The following is an 18,263-nucleotide window of genomic DNA, read 5'->3' as shown; positions in this document are numbered from 1 at the left end:
TAGCCAGAAATTGTGTGGCATCGACCGACAATGGCACATTGCCACAACCGCGTTGCATATGGCACCGCGGATCTGGGCTTCGCGTCCTATCAGCGGCTCCCCTCGTCGTATGGGCGCGATAAGGCACGGAGCGACGCCTGTCGTCATCCCGCGTCGAATTTGGGGGATGTGAGTGGGCACGCCTGGAATTGGTTGGCTGCAGCTGCTCTCGCATTGCATCACAGCCTAGGTGTGATCTGCAACGCAAGGCTATCTCTCAGCAAGCCGTCAAGCTGGGCGGCGGGTGGTCTGCAGCGATGTGGATGCTACGGCTTGGCGATGATGCCGCACGCGAGCGAGCGAGCGAGAGAGTAACAGGCAATAACGACCTGGCATTTTTCACTCCATTTGTGGCAATTGCAACGCACGGGGCCTTGAGAGACCCAATGGGAAACGGTCAGAGGGGCCGAATGAAAAACCATCGTTTTCTGCCTGCGAATAGGCTCACGAGGGGGTCAAACCACAAACCACTAGATGGCCGACCCGATGGAATTATCTCGGTCGGGCCTGCCGCCCGTGGAATCCACACATGCCGGCTCTGCACACCATGATTCGACATCACATGTCCTACAACGACTGTGCTTTTCAGTCCTGGTCTTCAAGCCGCCGCATCTTTGTCTCCCCATTCAAGTGGGCTGCTTGCTTTCTGCGTCACCAAGACCACCAAAGAGGGACCACGCTTGGACTATCGAACCTTGACCCACGGGACTCGCACGTCATTATGGCCGGCGCCAAACCAGATCATATCACACCAAAACTTGACCATGTACCTTTCAGAGATTAGAGCTAACTTTCCGCCCCCGCATTCTAGATCGTCTCGCCGTTCTCATCGACATTTTAGCCACCATAACTAAAGCCAACCGAATACTCCGACATCACCTTGCAGGCATTACAAAGTAGTTTTGCCTAGCATGGGTGCCGTCAAGATTCCCGAGGATTTTGATGACCGACAACTCCAAATTGACGCTGAAAAAGAGGAATACCATCCTTATGAGTACCAGACAGAGAACAATGACTCCTGGGCGGGTGCTCTCCCGGTGAAGCAGTACGTTTCCCCGACCCCACCCCCTGTTTCTAGTCACAGATTACTCACTCCTCTAGGGGATTGTACGACCCGTCCCTCGAGAAAGATGCTTGCGGTGTCGGTTTTGCCTGGTAAGCGCTTCATGTATTGGCCCGGAAGAGCTATCGAAACTAACAGTCCGAAGCCACATCAAGGGCAAGCCTAGCCACAAGATCGTTAGCGATGGTAGGCCTTTTCCCCATCCCTAGTCGGCGAAGTGCTAACCTAACATTCACAGCGCGCAACCTCCTCTGCAACATGACCCATCGCGGTGCGGTGGGATCTGACGCACGGGATGGTGACGGCGCTGGTGTCATGACCTCTATTCCTCACAAGTTCTTCATCAAGAACTTTGAGCGAGAAGAGGGCATCAAGCTTCCACCTCTGGGCCAGTATGCTGTGGGGAACTTGTTTTTCAAGCCCGACCAGGAGACGGTGCACGAGTGCAAGCGGCAATTGGAAGATGTTGCCGAGTCCTTGGGTCTGAGGGTCCTGGGGTGGCGAGAACCCCCCGTGGATTCTTCTCTCCTTGGTCCTGCTGCCCTTTCACGGGAGCCCACCGTTCTCCAACCCTTCGTCGTACTGCAGTCCGCATATGGCCCGGGCAACGCTCCCGAGGTGACGGACCCAGAGTTGTTTGATGAGAGGCGCTTTGAGAGGCAGCTCTATGTCCTCCGAAAGCGAGCCACTCATACTGTGGGGCTTCAGAACTGGTTCTACATCTGCTCCCTTTCCAACAAGAACATTGTCTACAAGGGGCAGTTGGCGCCGGTTCAGGTCTACCAATACTACCATGATTTGGTGAATGCCGATTATGAGGCTCACTTTGCCCTCGTGCACTCGCGCTTCTCCACCAACACGTTCCCTTCTTGGGATCGTGCCCAGCCTCTACGATGGGCCGCTCACAACGGTAAGTAGTAGATCGGACCGGGCGATAAGTAGTAGGCGCTAACCATCTCGTTAGGTGAGATCAACACCCTTCGCGGCAACAAGAACTGGATGCGCGCCCGTGAAGGCGTGATGCGATCCGATATCTTTGGCGATGAGCTCGAGATGCTGTACCCCGTAGTCGAGGACGGTGGTTCCGATTCGGCTGCTTTTGACAACGTGCTGGAGCTGCTCACCATCAATGGTGTGCTCTCCCTCCCCGAGGCCGTCATGTTGATGATTCCCGAAGCCTGGCAAGGGAATGAACTGATGGATCCCAAGAAGGCTGCATTTTACGAGTGGGCTGCTTGTCAGATGGAACCCTGGGACGGCCCTGCGCTCTTCACCTTCGCTGATGGCCGTTTCTGCGGCGCCAACCTTGACCGTAACGGCCTCCGACCTTGCCGTTTCTATGTCATGGACGACGACCGCATCATCTGTGCCTCCGAGGTTGGCACCATTCCTGTCGACCCCGAGAGGGTCGTGCAGAAGGGCCGCTTACAGCCCGGGCGCATGCTCCTGGTTGACACACAAGCGGGCCGCATCATCGATGACAGTGAGCTGAAGGCCGCTGTCTCGAGCCGCCATGACTTCAGAGCTTGGCTCGACGAGAGTCTGATCACGATGCCTGCTGTTCTCGACAAGGTCTCGGAGAGCAAGGGCGTGGATCTAGCCGCGAAGCCCAGCGAGACGAAGCTCCAGGAGGACCCCATGCTCCAGGCTTTCGGTTATACGTTTGAGCAGGTGAGCTTGCTACTGGCGCCCATGGCCTCCGACGAGAAGGAGGCACTCGGTTCCATGGGCAATGATGCGCCCCTCGCATGCTTGTCGGATGCCCCCAAGCTGCTCTACGAGTACTTTAGGGAGCTGTTCGCGCAGGTCACGAACCCGCCCATCGATCCGATTCGTGAGTCCATCGTCATGTCCCTGGACTGCTATGTCGGCCCGCAAGGGAACCTCCTTGAGATGGATGCATCTCAGTGCGGCCGGCTGCTCTTGCACAGCCCCATTCTTTCCACCGAGGAGTTCAACGCCATGACGAACATGTCGACCTTTCACCCTGGCTGGACTGTCAAGACAATCGACCTAACATTCCCGAAGGCCGGCGGCGTCCAGGGCTATGTCAACCACCTCGATTACATCTGCAACGAGGCCACTGCCGCCATCGAGGCACGCGACCGCATCATTGTCCTCTCCGACCGGAACACGTCCAAGGACCGGGTTGCGGTGTCGGCCCTGCTTGCCTCCGGCATGGTCCACCACCACCTTGTCGCTAACAAGTGGCGCTCAATGGCTGCCCTCGTTGTCGAGACCGCTGAGGCCCGCGAAGTGCATCACATGTGTGTCCTGCTTGGCTACGGCGTGGACGCCATCAACCCCTACTTGGCTATCGAGTGCATCTTGAAGCTCAATCGGGAGAAGCTTATTAAGAAGAAGCTCACCGATGACGCCCTCATCCGCAACTACAAGCACTCGTGTGACGGCGGCATCCTCAAAGTCATGAGCAAGATGGGTATCTCTACCCTTGCCAGCTACAAGGGCGCTCAGATCTTCGAGGCCCTCGGCGTCGATGACAGTGTTGTCGACCGCTGCTTCCGCGGCACCGCCTCCCGAATCAAGGGCATCACATTTGAGCTCATCGCTGAAGATGCATTCCGCTTCCACGAGCGTGGTTTCCCGTCCCGCGAGACTACTGCTGTTCCTGGCCTTGCGGAATCCGGCGAGTACCACTGGCGTGACGGTGGAGAGGCGCATATCAACGACCCCAAGTCCATTGCTGCCATCCAGAATGCGGTCCGAAACAAGGACGACAAGTCGTACGAGGCCTACTCTCTGTCTGAGTATGAGCAGATCAAGTCTTGCACGCTTCGTGGCATGCTGGACTTCAAGTTCGACGACTGCACGCCCATCCCGATTGACCAGGTCGAGCCGTGGACCGAGATCGTGCGGCGCTTCTGCACCGGTGCCATGTCGTATGGTTCCATCTCGATGGAGTCCCACTCGACTCTTGCTGTCGCCATGAATCGACTTGGCGGCAAGTCCAACACTGGCGAGGGTGGTGAGGACGCCGAGCGTTCTGAACGGATGGCCAACGGCGACACCATGCGCTCGGCCATCAAGCAGGTCGCGTCTGGGCGCTTCGGCGTCACCTCCGCCTACCTCGCCGACTCGGACGAGATCCAGATCAAGATGGCGCAGGGTGCTAAGCCGGGCGAGGGTGGCGAGCTTCCTGGCCACAAGGTGTCCAAGCCGATCGCGCGGACGCGGCACTCGACCCCTGGTGTTGGCTTGATCTCCCCCCCGCCCCACCACGACATTTACTCGATCGAGGACTTGAAGCAGCTCATCTACGACCTCAAGTGCTCGAGCCCTCGATCGCGTGTGTCGGTCAAGCTGGTGTCGGAGACTGGTGTCGGCATCGTCGCGTCTGGTGTCGCCAAGGCTAAGGCGGACCACATCCTCATCTCAGGCCACGACGGCGGTACCGGTGCCTCCCGCTGGACGGGAATCAAGTACGCCGGCCTACCGTGGGAGCTGGGTCTTGCTGAGACGCACCAGACGCTAGTGCTGAACGATCTTCGTGGCCGTGTGGTCGTCCAGACGGATGGTCAGCTGCGGACGGGTCGCGATGTCGCTATCGCCTGCCTGCTCGGCGCTGAGGAATGGGGCTTTGCCACAACTCCCTTGATCGCCATGGGCTGCATTATGATGAGGAAGTGCCACCTCAATACGTGCCCTGTCGGCATTGCGACGCAAGATCCTGAGCTCCGGAAGAAGTTCACGGGCACGCCCGAGCATGTCATCAACTTCTTCTTTTACGTCGCCAACGAGCTCCGTTCTATCATGGCCAGCCTTGGTTTCCGGACGGTCAACGAGATGATTGGGCACGCCGAGGTTCTCAAGATCCGGGACGACATCAGGAGCAAGAAGACGGCCAACATTGACCTGTCACTCATCCTCACGCCCGCCCACAAGCTGCGGCCGGGTGTTGCGACGTTCAATGTCCGCAAGCAGGACCACCGCCTCTATGTCCGCCTAGACAACAAGCTTATCTCGGAAGCTGAGTTGACTCTCGACAAGGGCCTGCCGTCGCGTATCGAGTGCGACATTGTCAACACCGACCGCGCCATGGGTACTTCGCTTTCCTACCAAATCTCCAAGCGGTATGGTGAGGAAGGTTTGCCGCTGGATACCGTCCATGTTAATATCAAGGGCTCCGCTGGCCAGTCATTTGGTGCCTTCCTGGCCCCCGGTGTCACCCTGGAACTAGAGGGCGATGCCAACGATTACGTCGGAAAGGGCTTGTCTGGCGGCCGCCTCATCGTCTACCCCCCGCGGTCGGCGGTCTTCAAGGCCGAGGAGAACATCTTGATTGGCAATGTCTGCTTGTATGGAGCTACCTCCGGTACCTGTTACTTCCGCGGCGTTGCTGCGGAGCGGTTCGCTGTGCGCAACTCGGGTGCCATTGCCGTCGTCGAGGGTGTTGGTGACCACGGCTGTGAGTACATGACTGGCGGCCGCGTCGTCATTCTCGGCAGCACCGGCCGCAACTTTGCGGCTGGTATGTCCGGTGGTATCGCCTATGTCCTCGACATCGACAACGACTTCCGCTCCAAGCTCAACACCGAGATGGTTGAAGCAGGCAGCATCGAGGACCCTGAGGAGATCGCCTATGTCCGTAACCTGATCGAAGACCACCATCACTACACGGGCTCTGAACTTGCGGCCCGTATCTTGGTTGACTTCAACCGTGCTCTCCGCCGGATTGTCAAGGTCCTCCCGGTGGACTACAAGCGTGTCCTCGAGGAGGAGGCAGCCAAGGCGGCCGAGGCCAAGCGCGCCGAGTACAATCTCCCTGTGATCTCCGGTGTCGCACACAAGAAGGAGGATAAGGAGAAGGCCGCCAAGCTCCAGGATATCGAGGAGAGCGTGAGGGATGACTCCGCCGACAAGAAGAAGGCTCTTGTTCTGGATAAGACTCGTGGTTTCATGAAGTACCAGCGGAGAGGTGAGAAGTACCGCAGCACAAAGACGCGGACCAAGGATTGGGCCGAGCTATCGCAACGACTGAACGAGGACGAGCTCAAGTACCAATCTGCTCGTTGCATGGATTGCGGCGTTCCCTTCTGCCAGTCCGAGTCTGGGTGCCCCATCTCCAACATCATTCCCAAGTGGAATGAATTGGTATTCCAAAACCAATGGCGCGATGCTCTGGACCGTCTCCTGATGACAAACAACTTCCCCGAGTTCACCGGCCGCGTCTGCCCTGCTCCTTGCGAGGGCGCTTGCGTCCTCGGCATCAACGAAGACCCCGTCGGCATCAAGTCGATCGAGTGCGCTATCATTGACCGCGGCTTTGAGAAGGGCTGGATGGTTCCGAACCCGCCCAAGATTCGCACCGGCAAGACCGTTGCTGTCATTGGATCTGGCCCGGCCGGTCTTGCGGCCGCTGACCAGCTCAACAAGGCCGGCCACATGGTCACCGTCTACGAGCGCGCCGACCGCGCTGGCGGTCTGCTCATGTACGGCATCCCCAACATGAAGCTCGACAAGCGCATTGTCAAGAGGCGCACCGACTTCATGGCGGCCGAGGGCATCCAGTTCAAGACGGGCGTCACCGTGGGCGAGCACGTCCAGTTGATGGACTTGAAGGCGGACAACGACGCGGTCATCATCGCGACGGGTGCCACAGTAGCACGCGACCTCCCGATCCCAGGCCGCAACCTCGAGGGCATCCACTTCGCCATGGAGTTCCTGCACCAGAACACCAAATCGCTGCTCGACTCGGAGCTCGCCGACGGCGCGTACATTTCGGCGCGGGGCAAGCACGTGGTGGTGATCGGCGGGGGCGACACGGGCAACGACTGCATCGGCACGTCGGTGCGGCACGGCGCGGCGTCGGTCATCAACTTCGAGCTGCTCCCGCAGCCGCCGGCGGAGCGGGCCAGCGACAACCCGTGGCCGCAGTGGCCGCGCATCTACCGGGTCGACTACGGCCACAGCGAGGTGCGGCAACACATGGGCAAGGACCCGCGCGAGTTCTGCATCATGTCGCAGGACTTTGTCGACGACGGCGCCGGCCGCGTCAAGGGCATCAACACGGTCCGCGTCGAGTGGACCCGCACCCCCGCCGGCGGCTGGGAGATGCACAAGATCGACGGCTCCCAGCAGTTCTTCCCGGCTGATCTGGTCCTGTTGTCCATGGGCTTCCTCGGCCCCGAGGGCAGGGTGCTCGGCGACGAGATCGAGAAGGATGGCCGCAAGAACGTCAAGACGCCCGCTGGCGGCTATGCCACCAACGTGGAGGGCGTCTTTGCCGCGGGCGATTGCCGCAGGGGCCAGTCGTTGATTGTTTGGTGAGTTGGGCTCTGCGCTGCTCTTTCCTACTCGAATTTCCATGAGCTTGAACAAATGAATACTGACTCGGGTTTCTTTTCAGGGGCATCAACGAAGGCCGCCAGGCTGCGCGCGAGGTCGATCTCTACCTCGAGAAGTGCACCAACCTGCCCGTCACGGGCGGCATTGTGAAGCACACGGCCGAGGAGGTGTTTGCTGCTGGGGCGGGGGTAGGCGGAGTGGCGGGGGCGGTCGAGCCGGTCGCTGCTTAAGGGGGTGGGTGCATTGAGCGAGTTTGCCCGCCCAGGGGGGGAAAAGGTGAATGAACTGGATGAGATATGGATCGTTTACGAGGCATTTGTTTCCTACAAGCGCGGCTATATGATGGGCATGGCTTCATTTCATAAGGGGGGGTCTAGCATAGCTTCGTTTTTTTTCCTGCATTTAGTGATTCTGATACCATTTCACGAATGAGCCTGGTGAGGAATTGGGCAGGTGAATGTGAGTACAGTTTGAGAGGTGATTTTGATGTACTTGTCGGTTCACATAACGGCCCTCTCTCTGTCCAAGCTCAGGTTCGACGAAGATTATAACCCAAGTCTAGGTGGCACCTCATGGACAAAAAAAGCCGAACTCCAAGTGCAGATGTCGGCAATGGAAACTTCGAGTCCTCAGCTGGAGGAATATAACGAAAGTCATCCTGAAGCCCAAAGAAACTCTATTTGCTCTATTTCCTTTACTTTTACCCTCTTTTTTTCATTTGACTTAGTTTTCTCGATTTCTTTTTCATTTGTTCTTTTTGCTTGATTTCTTGATTTCCTTTCGAGTTCGGCTTTTTTTGGCCAGAGGGTGGGTGGCTACCAGCCGTGGAAAGCATGTAAATGTCCTCAATGGGTTCGGCTTCGACCTTCATGTCGATCGTATGGAAACAACGCCACGGAGAGTGAAACAAAAGCTACCCGGAAGATCTGAGAAACTAGATCTATCCGAATTTATTTTATTTTATTTTGCTTTCCTTTTCTTTCGCTCGATTTCTTTTACTTAATCTCCTTTTGCTTGATTTCTTGTTTTCCGCCGGAGTCCGCTTTTTCTCTCTCCGTCTCTCTTCTTTTCCTTCTCTTTTTCTTTCTTGGATAGCATGTATTTTAGATGAGAAGTCGTGCCATTCTTATAGCCAGCTATATCTCACAACACAAGCGAGGTTCGTTGATGTTGACCCTGGTCGTGATTCTTCCAATTCCCAACAGAACACTGACTTCGGCTGTCGGACAGTCGAACTGACTCCCTGACAATGGCACTCCCTGACAATGGCACTCCCTGACAAGCCGTCGTCGACGATGCCGCTGCTGGATGGCGTGCGCCTCAAGATGGTGGCAGCGATCAACGTCTCGGCGCCAAAGTCCAACGCGCGGTTGTTCTTGATGCTGCGCACGATCCTGGCCGCGGTGGACCGAGCGCTCGCCACGTTCGGCAGCAGGCCACTGGAGTTCTTGGAGCTCCTCAACGCCATCCCGATTCCCGTGCGCAACTCGCTCGTGATGGGGACGATCGCGTACGACTTCCACGATGGCGCCGGCGACAAACCATACGCCGGTGATTATTCGTACCAGGGAGTCTACGTGGTGGGGATCGCCGTTTACCTAACGGTGCCGCATAACTTGACGGCCGAGGCCCTTGGAAAATGCCCACAGCAGCTGAAAGCTTGTCGCTCGCTGGTGGGTTTTGTTACGGAGCACGTGGGGACATCGATTGGTCAATGGCAGCGGTGTTGCTGGTAACGAACGGGCAAGCTGCGAGGCTGCTCAATTGATACCTCACAGAGGGGTGGTACTTTGTCTCGTGGGATTGATTCGACATGATCATGGCAATATGAGAGAGGGAAAGACCTCCATGTGACGCAACCTTTTTTCGAAGTTTTCTTCAATGATTATTTAATACTCAAACCACACGCTTCTCTTCCCAACCCCTCGAAAGAAACCACCTACAAAGTAACTCTTCGTATGTACAATTATTCCTGGATCAAAACTCTGGCTGCGGATCCATTCTGCAGGGGCGACCGTGCTGTGGGGTGCACAGGCTGGCCGAGATCCGTGCCATGTGTGTGGGGCAGCCGGCGGCAATGACGAGAGGCTGGAATGCAAGCTTGCTTGCTCTTCGAGTCTCCTCCAGTTTTCTACCTTCTCACAACTTGACATCGAGAACGCCCGGCTCGTCAATTGTACGATAGTGGTGGATTTCGCGCAGGTTTAGGCGGGCATTATCTCCTTATTTATACTTGCTTAAATATTCACACCGCCAGCCAATCCACATTTTTGGTCTACACCGACAGCCCAGAGGCTTCCCGACGATGCGCTTCGGCAAGACACTCCGATTGTCGGTCTACCCGCCATGGCAGGACAAGTACATCGACTACGCGAAGCTCAAGAGCCTTCTGCGGGAGAACGAGCCCGATGATGAGGAGACGCCATGGACCGAAGAGGACGAGAACCGCTTTTGCGAAGAGATCTTCAACGTCCAGCTCGACAAGGTCGCCGAGTTTCAGGCCGAACAGGTCGAGAACCTGCGTCGCCGCATCGACAGCGCCTTTGAGAAGCTCAAGGAGCTTCCCACGGCCGAGGAGGGCAAGCCGAAGCCGGAAGCCGACCCGCAGCAGCTCAAGGATCTCGAGGCCGAGCTCGACGCCATCACGAACGAGGTCAAGGAGCTGCAAAAATACAGCAATCTCAACTACACGGGCTTCCTCAAGATTGTTAAGAAGCATGACCGGAAGCGCGGCGACCGCTACAAGATCCGCCCCATGATGATGGTCAGCCTGGCCAAGCGGCCCTTCAACTCGGAGCAAGCCTACTGGCCACTGCTCAACAAGCTGTCCCTCATGTACTTCGCCATCCGCCAGCAGCTCGAGGAGCCCGGCGCGGCCGATGCTTACCCCATCGATCCCAACAGCCAGCCCGAGACCCACAACGGGGAGAAGTACACGGCACACAAGTTCTGGGTGCACCCGGACAACCTGCTCGAGGTGAAGACGTACATCCTCCGCCGCCTGCCGGCCTTGGTGTACAGCGAGCAGTCCGCCAAGGAGGTAGACGGGCAACAGGACCCAACCATCACGTCGCTCTACTTTGACAGCCCCAAGTTCGACCTCTACCTGAAGAAGGTCGAGCGGAAGATGGAGGCGTCGTCGCTGCGGCTACGTTGGTACGGCCAGCTGAGCTCCCGCCCGGACATCTCCTTCGAGCAAAAGATCCTGCACGACAACGGCACCAGCGAGGAACGCAAGTTCGTCATCAAGGAGAAGTACATCAAGCCTTTCCTGGACGGCGAGTACAAGATGGAGAAGTCGGTGCAGAAGATGGAGAGGAAGGGACAGAAGGCCGAAGACGTCGAGGCGTTCCAATCGACAGCGGATGCCATCCAGGAGTTTGCCCGCGCGAACAAGCTTGAGCCGGCCGTAAGGGCCAATTACAAGCGGACCGCCTTCCAGAAGCCGGGCGACGACCGCGTGCGCATATCGATCGATACCGACATCGCCTTCATACGGGAAGACACGCTCGACCGCGACCGGCCGTGCCGAGACCCCAAGGAGTGGCACCGCGCTGATATCGACAACAGCAACATGACGTTTCCCTTCAACAACATCAACCAGAGCGAAGTATCGCGCTTCCCCTACGCCGTCCTCGAGATCAAATTGAGGGAGGACAACCGTGGCAAGCGCCCCGCCTGGATTCAGGACCTGACCGGCTCCCACCTGGTCCACCCCTGCCCGCGCTTCTCCAAGTTCGTCCACGGCACCGCTTCGCTTTTCGAGGACTACGTCAACCGTCTGCCCTTCTGGCTCTCCGACCTCGACACCGACATCCGCAAAGACCCGCAGGTCGCCTTCGAAGCGGAAGAATCCCGCCGCGCCCAGCGCGCCGAAAACGAACAAGTCGTGGGCAGCTTCCTCGGCACCAAGCTCGGCTCCTACAAACCCACCCGCAGCTCACCCGTGGCCCGATCCTACCTCGCCGACCGGCTCGCAGCCGAAACCCCCTCCCAGACCCCCAAGTCAGCCCGCTTTTCCCGGGGCAGCGCCGCCCAAGCCGACGAAGCGGGGGAGCCGAGCACCCTCAACAACGGCCAATCCGACAACCAACAACCCGAGTCCCAGGCCGAACGAGAGGGGCGAGCCGGCGGCGGCCTCAACTACGGCACGCTATCCTCGGTCTTCCCGGGCTTCTCGCTCTCCAAGTACTCGCGCGCCAAGCAGGCCCGCGAGGCCGCACGCCAGCAGCGCCGCGGCAGCGGCGCCACCCTCCCGCCCGGCGTCGTCGAGCCGACCGAGTGGATCAAGAACGCGGGCCCCCTGCAGATCGAGCCCAAGGTCTGGCTCGCCAACGAGCGCACCTTCCTCAAGTGGCAGCACATCTGCGTGCTGCTGGGCGGGCTGGCTGTGAGCTTGTACTCGGCCGGTGGGGGCAGCGGGAACGGGCTTGCGCAGGCGATGGGCGGGGTTTTTGTCGGTGTGGCGGTCTTTGCGGGGGCGTGGAGCTACTGGGTGGTGGTGAGGCGTCGTGATATGATTGTCCAGCGGAGTGGCAAGGATTTTGATTTCTTGCTGGGGCCGTTGGTGGTGAGTGTCGCGTTGGCGGTCGCGTTGGTGGTGAATTTTGTGTTTGCTGTGAGTACTCCCCCCGCCCCCCCCCCCTCTCTCCCTACCTATTTGTTTGTCTGGTCTTGGGGCGTGAGAATTGTGTAGTGTGCTGACGTGTTTTTGCTTGGGGCAGTACCGAAAGGCTTTTGCTGATGAGACGTTTGGTGAGGGTGCTGCTGGGGTGGGTGCGAAGGCGAGTTTGGTTGCTGAGATGGGGGATTTGCGGATATGAAGGGTCGGATCCAGGTTGAGTGTTCGTGACGGGTTTTGGTGTCATGGTGAGCTAAATAGTTTGTAGTTTGTGAGGGGTGGAGTTGGATATGGAGGTGTAAGTCTTGAGCAAGGTTGTTGAGTGTCTCTTTTTGGGGGTATCCGTGGTCAGTGGTAAGGGGTTTCACGGTTGTTGGTTTCATGGTTATACGAGTAGTCCTACGCATCAGCATGGCAGAGTGGCATTGTTGGCGATAGCATCACTGGTTGTATGAACAAGATTGGTTGCGTTGAACTTGGGATTTCCTCCATTCGGTGCGGTAATGGGGATGTGGGTGTGTTGGTATGCTATTGCTCGTGGCTGGTAAGCCAGTCGCGAAGGAACAAAGAACTTGATACTATGGAGGATACTTCATTAATGCACTCACGATAGCACTCGGCAGCATCAACAGCACCCAGGACGATAATAGAGGGATGGTGACACAGATAATAATTGCATTTAAATGACAACAGCAGACGCAGAACAACAATGAAAATGATAGCTAATCGCCGCAGCAGCAAGACTCCCAGAACTCCCAACAAGCCACAACTTATTAGCCGCAACCCCCCATCAACACCAAGACCAGCTTAGCATAGAGACGTCAAAAGGTGCTAGGAGTAGTAATAGCGTCGACTGGCTCCACCCGCAGCAGGATACCCGTTTCTGGGGTCCGGGTTAATGGCGCGGTACCTGCGGGCAGGGTCCGTTGACTGCTCGGGCGGCGGCGAGTTGACCTGTTCGGCGTCACGAAATGCCCGCGATTTACGAAGATCGGTGGTCTCGCAGCGCCCATCCCTCTCCAGGTCTCGGCGTATGACAAGAGGAGCGCTGCTCGAGGCTCGGATAGGGAATGTGAACCCTGAGGAGTTGACAGAGGAGTCAGTAAATGTTCAGCAAAAGGAGCGTCCGAGATGGAGGGCGACAAGGAAAAACCACCTACTTCCTCTGAGAAAGTCGTCTATATACGACATTGACACCCGCTGGCCTACGGCGTGGCGCTTGGGTCCGGCTTCGAACAAGTACGGCACACCCGCCTGTCGAGCTCGGAGCGGGTTGGAAGGCTCGGACCAGAATTCAACGAAGCCCCCGAGGAAGCGGCTCTCCCAGTACCTTCCCGCTTCGCCAACGTCGTGTTGGTTGTTGTACGGCTCCGCGGTGATTCTCGGAGGGGTGTTGGGCTCCCTGGTGCCAGTGATGAACCCCGTCAGGAGGTGGACCATTTCGTGGGCGATGCTGATAACCATCTGGAACTTAAACAGGTCGTAACTGTCACGAGCAACTGCCGGGGACTGGTCTTGTGCATTCCCCATGTTGTCGATGATGGCCGCGCTCAGGTAAAGCCTGCCCGCGTCGCTTGCGACGTAATCGCGCATGTCCCGGCCCCAGTCGAACTTCCAGGTCTCGGCCTCGCCCTCGACCGCTCGACTGATGTGAATAGAAGGAAAGTTTTCCCTCAAACTCCGGAGGAATGCGTCGACCCAGTCCCCCATATTGTCCCGGGAGCCTTGGTAGATATGTGGAGGACGTCGGCGGCGCGAGACACCCGTCATGCCTTCGCGTGCCTCGATGATGTCCGTTGCAACGCGCGCCAAACTGGATCTGGCTTCCCTGGTTTCGAGCAGAGAGAGCGCGAGGGGGATCATCGCGGCGACCATCCTGTATCGCCTCGAGCTCGGAGGTAGCTCCACGCCTGCTGAGTCGTCGTGGACAACAAACTCTTGAACACTGCTGGAGCTTGACATTTTGGTGATGGGCAGAAGGGTAAATATTGCGCAAGTAATCGGGGAGGAGGGGGGAGGCTCGGGGGGCTTAAGGGATGAAGGCGGTGGTTAAAGCTGATGGTAGTCTCTACTCCCTCACATCTTACAGCTACCTGCCCGATTCTTATATTGATTCCATCGTCATGGGCTGTTAACATGTTGCCAACTTCGTGCTCTGCCTTTGCCCTAGTACCCTGTCCTCGGTCTGCGTTTAGGAACGTGATACTCTCTTGACGCCCGCCCGCCGACCGCTCGCCGACCATCATGGCCTCTCTAAGGCGGCAAGTCCATGGCGGTTATTGGGCTGCCTCGCGGTTGTCTCGTTCTCGCGCGGGCTAATACCCAGACTTGGGGATATCTAAGCGCCTATAACGAACATTGCGCCCGAAGAACCTCATTTCATTGATTAGGTGGCTAGCCGCCCGTACTGGCGAACGGTCGATTTCGCGGCTAGTGGGTTTCGACTTTCGAGTTGGTTCCAATAAGCGCCGGTGGGCCGTGATCGCGGCAACCCTGTGGTCCATATGTTGGTGATGGCGATAACTGATGCACCTGATTGGTCGGGTGGAAAGAAGGGGGGTCTGGCATTTGGCATGGCACGCAAACCCCCACCACGGCCCTTGTCCCGAATATGTCCTGTACAGAGTGTCGAGCAGTCTGCACTGGGTATTGATTCTTACCTTTCCTCCCCTTCTCCTCAGTTCCTCACTATTTCTCTTGAAGCTTTGGTGCTACCGTCAGATCCTCGTCATCTCGAACCCTGCAACCATCTTCACCTTCTCATTGTCCTCGACTCACTGCACCTTTGGTTGGCAATTGAAATCATGTCGGGGCCGCCCCTGACAGCCTCCTCACCCGCAGACCAGCTCGCCGATGAAATGGCCGAGACTATTGAGACTAGGCAGCTTTCTGTTGCGGACCTTGACGGAGAGCACTACCAACTCCTCGTTCGTGCCATCGAGAGGATCCTTACCACCGAGCTTGCTGAATTCACCTACGCACAAATCATCGACGGCCTGCCTACCGGCGATGTCGCCTGCGATAGCACTGTCGCGCCATATGACGGCCACCCTATTGACCACGCCCACGAGCAGCTATGCCCGGGTATGTTGGACAAGGCGCGCGAGTTTCGTGATGGATTTCGGCCCGAGGTCCTGACCTTCGACGCGCAAGTGAGTTTGAAATTCCGCTCCTGACGACCTACATTTGGCAGGCACTGACGTATAGCGACAGACACTCCACGGATATCGCGCCTGCGCTCCGGGGTCGAGAGGGTTCAAGACGCGTTTGATTGAATTGGTTGCTGTTGCCGTCCACCAGATTGCCGCCCTCCTCTATGAACTTGATACCAGTGTCCACAAGGACGACGGCATCACTGACTGGACCCCGCCCAAATCAGATACCTTCTACCGGAAGTGGTATCCTGACGGGCCGCGGCCCACCCTATTTCACCACGCGTGGTATCTCGACTACGCCCAGTACCCGAGACAAGTCGCCGACATGGTGGGCTACTGGGCCGAAGCACGCATTCTTGGCGGGGTCGTCCTCTTCGACCGGCGCGACCCAAAGGTTTCCCGGGACGCCGACCCGGACGCCGTCTATTTCCATTCAGATAGATACGAGGTCACCTATCGAATATACCAGCTCCTTCCGGAGCAGCGGAACGCTCTACTCGACTTTCTCCTGGGTGACGAGCCCCCGTCGGGAAGCCCACTTCCCATCCTAGGCGACCAGAACAACCGCGTTCGCGTGGACCCGGAGGAGCCGATAAAAACGACGGGTATTTATCGTGACTTGTGGGAACGTAAAGACATCTCACCGGACGCAGGTGATCGGAGGGAGAGGGATGTGTGGGACGAGAGGGAGTATCCCACCATCGAAGACTTTAGGGCCGCGCGGGGTCGGGCGCGGGAGCGGGTACGGCGGATTATACGTGAGGACTAGGGATAGCTTCAATGCTGTCTAACATGGAGGCGAGGATATGGGACTGAGTCGGTCCGTGTATTGACTCTGGTTCGTCATGCCCTGTGTGCCGAGAAGTTGTAAAATTAGAATGCAGTGTTTCTGAGATGGAGTGGAGCCGGGCCAGAACCCGCTCGCCAAGGAGCTAAGCAATCGCGAAGGCGAGCCGAGGGCGATCTGCGAGGGTACGAAGTAACATGTTCAGCAATGCAGTAAACTCGAAAGATAAACAAAATATGTCAAGGCAAGATACATCGTCACAGTTGGTGTTGAGTAACTCGCTTCAAGTAAGCCGACCCGATTGGTATAAAGCTTAATACTTTCTGAAGAAGGAAATAATAGAGTTGTGAATTGCTGTCGAATTCGTTTCCCACGTTCAAACAACGGCGCGGTCTTGGCCCATCCCAGTAAAAGCAAGGCAGGAGACTGAACTGACGGTGACCTGCCAGTGCCTGCGAGACTGGACTTGAACCATCTCCATAAAAAAAACCCTCAAGTCGCCAAAATGGAAAATGGAGGTGACAACAACACAATCTAGAGTGAAGGGGATGTCGTCAGACATCCCGAGGCCAGAATTGGCACAACAAAAAGCCGTACAACCTTTGGTGCACTTGGTTGCTGGAGCGTGAGTTGTCACTGCCAAACACCCCCTCTCTCCTCCGCACCTAACCACCCCCAACCGAGTCATGCATCATCTGATCCACCACCGTTTGATAGGAGCGGAGGCTTGGTCACCTCGATCTTAACCTCTCCCCTCGATGTGTTGAAAACGCGCCTCCAATCCGACCTGTACCGGATTCCCTCCGCCAGCGGGGCGCACGCACTGCATGCCGAAGCAACGCCCGCCGTTGTCGGCCGCCTCGGCGCGCCGTTACGGCACGTTCGGGAGACGGCCCAAATCTTCGGATTGATACACCGCACCGAAGGCTGGCGCGCCTTTTTCCGAGGCCTCGGGCCAAGTCTATCGGGCATCGTCTCTGCAACGGCCGTCAAGTTCTACGTGTACGGGAACTGCAAAACCCTCGGGGCGCGCCTGCTGAACCGCCAAGAGGACGCCGCCGTCGTCCACGCCCAGGCCGCCGTCGCCGCGGGCATCGCAACATGCACCGCCACCAACCCCATCTGGCTCGTCAAGACCCGACTCCAGCTCGACGCATCACGGGCCCAGGCGGCCGGCGGCGGGGCGGCGGCGAGGCGGTACAAGAACAGCCTGGACTGCGTGCGGCAGGTCCTGCAGCAGGAAGGGGTTCGCGGGTTATACAGGGGCCTGGGCGCGAGCTACTTCGGCGCGGCCGAGACGGCCCTGAACCTCGTCATCTACGAGCAGCTCAAGTCGTTCTCTCTCGAGGCGCTGGGGGGTGCCAGGACGGAGGACGCCACCACCTGGGGCGAGGTCAAGCACTGGATCAGCACCAGCGGCGCCGCGGGGGCGGCCAAGCTGGTCGCGACGCTGGCCACATATCCCTACGAGGTACGCCTACTCTATCCACCACCCCGAGAAAACCAGAAAGCCAAACGTGGCAACTGACAAATACCCGGCGACATAGGTCATAACGACGAGGTTGCGCCAGCCGATGGAGAACGGAGCGCCCCGGTACGTCGGCCTCGTCCATTGCGTGCGCTCGATCACGGCCGGGGAGGGCTGGTCGGGGCTGTACGGCGGCCTGACGCCGCACCTGATGCGCTCCATCCCGGCCTCCATCGTCACCATGAGCGTTTACGAATTTGTTTTGCGGTGGGCTGGCGCGTGAGCTGCATGGTGGGGTGGAGGAAGGAGACAAAAGTCTCCATTTCTCCGCTCATTCTTTTTACGTTTGAGAGAGGTCGAGTAACAAGTGCTCTCTCGTGGTGGCATTCATGCATAAGACGATTAGAAGGAGCATCGAGGCAGGTGATGGTTCACGGGCAATATCATACATAGAGATGGATTGGGTAATGTAATGAATGACTTGACGAACAATCTACTCCCTGTTCAGATCATGGCCATTCCGCGACGCGAGCCACGCACGCTGGATATATCTTTCGCCCAGCTTAATTCCGGAGTCCTGGTACCTTCCACAAACAGTCTCGCTCCCTCTATGACACACTGCCTCATCAGTGGCCGCGTTCACTTAGGGGTTAAAGCGCAGCAAACCACGTCAAGGACATATCTCCCCTGTAGTCCGCCAGATGTTGTTATAAGTCATAATCATCATTGACAGCTATTCTCGCCACCACTGTTTGGCAGGTACGATACGGTACATATATAATCAAAACCACCACACAACAAGCCACCCTCTCACCCCCTCAACA

General features: G+C 57.6%; 5 protein-coding genes across 5 annotated transcripts; 4 read left to right on the top strand and 1 right to left on the bottom strand.

Annotated features, from left to right (window-relative positions):
* Window positions 1-950: 950 nt before the first annotated feature.
* Window positions 951-7,638, top strand: B0H64DRAFT_326222 (uncharacterized protein; the record flags this gene model as incomplete). The annotated part of the gene is made up of 6 exons (XM_062800727.1): window positions 951-1,084; window positions 1,141-1,194; window positions 1,248-1,288; window positions 1,341-2,012; window positions 2,067-7,386; window positions 7,470-7,638. The coding sequence occupies 6 exons, from the start codon at window positions 951-953 to the stop codon at window positions 7,636-7,638; spliced, it is 6,390 nt and encodes a 2,129-aa protein (XP_062656951.1).
* A 1,595-nt stretch (window positions 7,639-9,233) lies between these two features.
* Window positions 9,234-12,713, top strand: B0H64DRAFT_404542 (VTC domain-containing protein). The gene is made up of 2 exons (XM_062804390.1): window positions 9,234-12,026; window positions 12,133-12,713. The coding sequence occupies exons 1-2, from the start codon at window positions 9,714-9,716 to the stop codon at window positions 12,229-12,231; spliced, it is 2,412 nt and encodes an 803-aa protein (XP_062656950.1). The 5' UTR covers window positions 9,234-9,713; the 3' UTR covers window positions 12,232-12,713.
* Window positions 12,714-12,734: 21 nt separating this feature from the next.
* B0H64DRAFT_212934 (uncharacterized protein) lies at window positions 12,735-14,262 on the bottom strand. Its single transcript, XM_062799465.1, has 2 exons — window positions 13,190-14,262; window positions 12,735-13,108 (listed from the first exon to the last, which is right to left on the bottom strand). Exons 1-2 carry the CDS (start codon window positions 13,989-13,991, stop codon window positions 12,861-12,863), a joined length of 1,050 nt encoding a protein of 349 aa, XP_062656949.1. The 5' UTR covers window positions 13,992-14,262; the 3' UTR covers window positions 12,735-12,860.
* A 625-nt stretch (window positions 14,263-14,887) lies between these two features.
* On the top strand, window positions 14,888-15,953 carry B0H64DRAFT_326608 (uncharacterized protein; the record flags this gene model as incomplete). The annotated part of the gene is made up of 2 exons (XM_062800747.1): window positions 14,888-15,181; window positions 15,243-15,953. 2 exons carry the CDS (start codon window positions 14,888-14,890, stop codon window positions 15,951-15,953), a joined length of 1,005 nt encoding a protein of 334 aa, XP_062656948.1.
* Window positions 15,954-16,232: 279 nt separating this feature from the next.
* B0H64DRAFT_404538 (mitochondrial carrier domain-containing protein) lies at window positions 16,233-17,953 on the top strand. Its single transcript, XM_062804389.1, has 4 exons — window positions 16,233-16,258; window positions 16,314-16,596; window positions 16,689-17,442; window positions 17,519-17,953. Exons 2-4 carry the CDS (start codon window positions 16,484-16,486, stop codon window positions 17,720-17,722), a joined length of 1,071 nt encoding a protein of 356 aa, XP_062656947.1. The 5' UTR covers window positions 16,233-16,258; window positions 16,314-16,483; the 3' UTR covers window positions 17,723-17,953.
* The last annotated feature ends 310 nt before the right edge of the window (window positions 17,954-18,263 follow it).

This window comes from Chaetomium fimeti, assembly GCF_033439085.1.
Source record: "Chaetomium fimeti strain CBS 168.71 chromosome Unknown B0H64scaffold_6, whole genome shotgun sequence".
Classification (NCBI taxonomy): Eukaryota; Fungi; Ascomycota; class Sordariomycetes; order Sordariales; family Chaetomiaceae; genus Chaetomium; species Chaetomium fimeti.
Note: the sequence above shows the minus strand (reverse complement) of the source record. Positions and strands in the feature narration are given on the sequence as shown.

Bases quoted from the DNA above. Each gene is read 5' to 3' on its own strand.
- B0H64DRAFT_404542 (XM_062804390.1), top strand. From the start codon at position 9,714: ATGCGCTTCGGCAAGACACTCCGATTGTCGGTCTACCCGCCATGGCAG. The intron at 12,027-12,132 runs GTGAGTACTCCC...TGCTTGGGGCAG, and splicing joins TGGTGAATTTTGTGTTTGCT to TACCGAAAGGCTTTTGCTGA.
- B0H64DRAFT_212934 (XM_062799465.1), bottom strand. From the start codon at position 13,991: ATGTCAAGCTCCAGCAGTGTTCAAGAGTTTGTTGTCCACGACGACTCA. The intron at 13,109-13,189 runs GTAGGTGGTTTT...TCAACTCCTCAG, and splicing joins AGACGACTTTCTCAGAGGAA to GGTTCACATTCCCTATCCGA.
- B0H64DRAFT_404538 (XM_062804389.1), top strand. From the start codon at position 16,484: ATGGAGGTGACAACAACACAATCTAGAGTGAAGGGGATGTCGTCAGAC. The intron at 16,597-16,688 runs GTGAGTTGTCAC...ACCGTTTGATAG, and splicing joins GTGCACTTGGTTGCTGGAGC to GAGCGGAGGCTTGGTCACCT. The intron at 17,443-17,518 runs GTACGCCTACTC...CCGGCGACATAG, and splicing joins TGGCCACATATCCCTACGAG to GTCATAACGACGAGGTTGCG.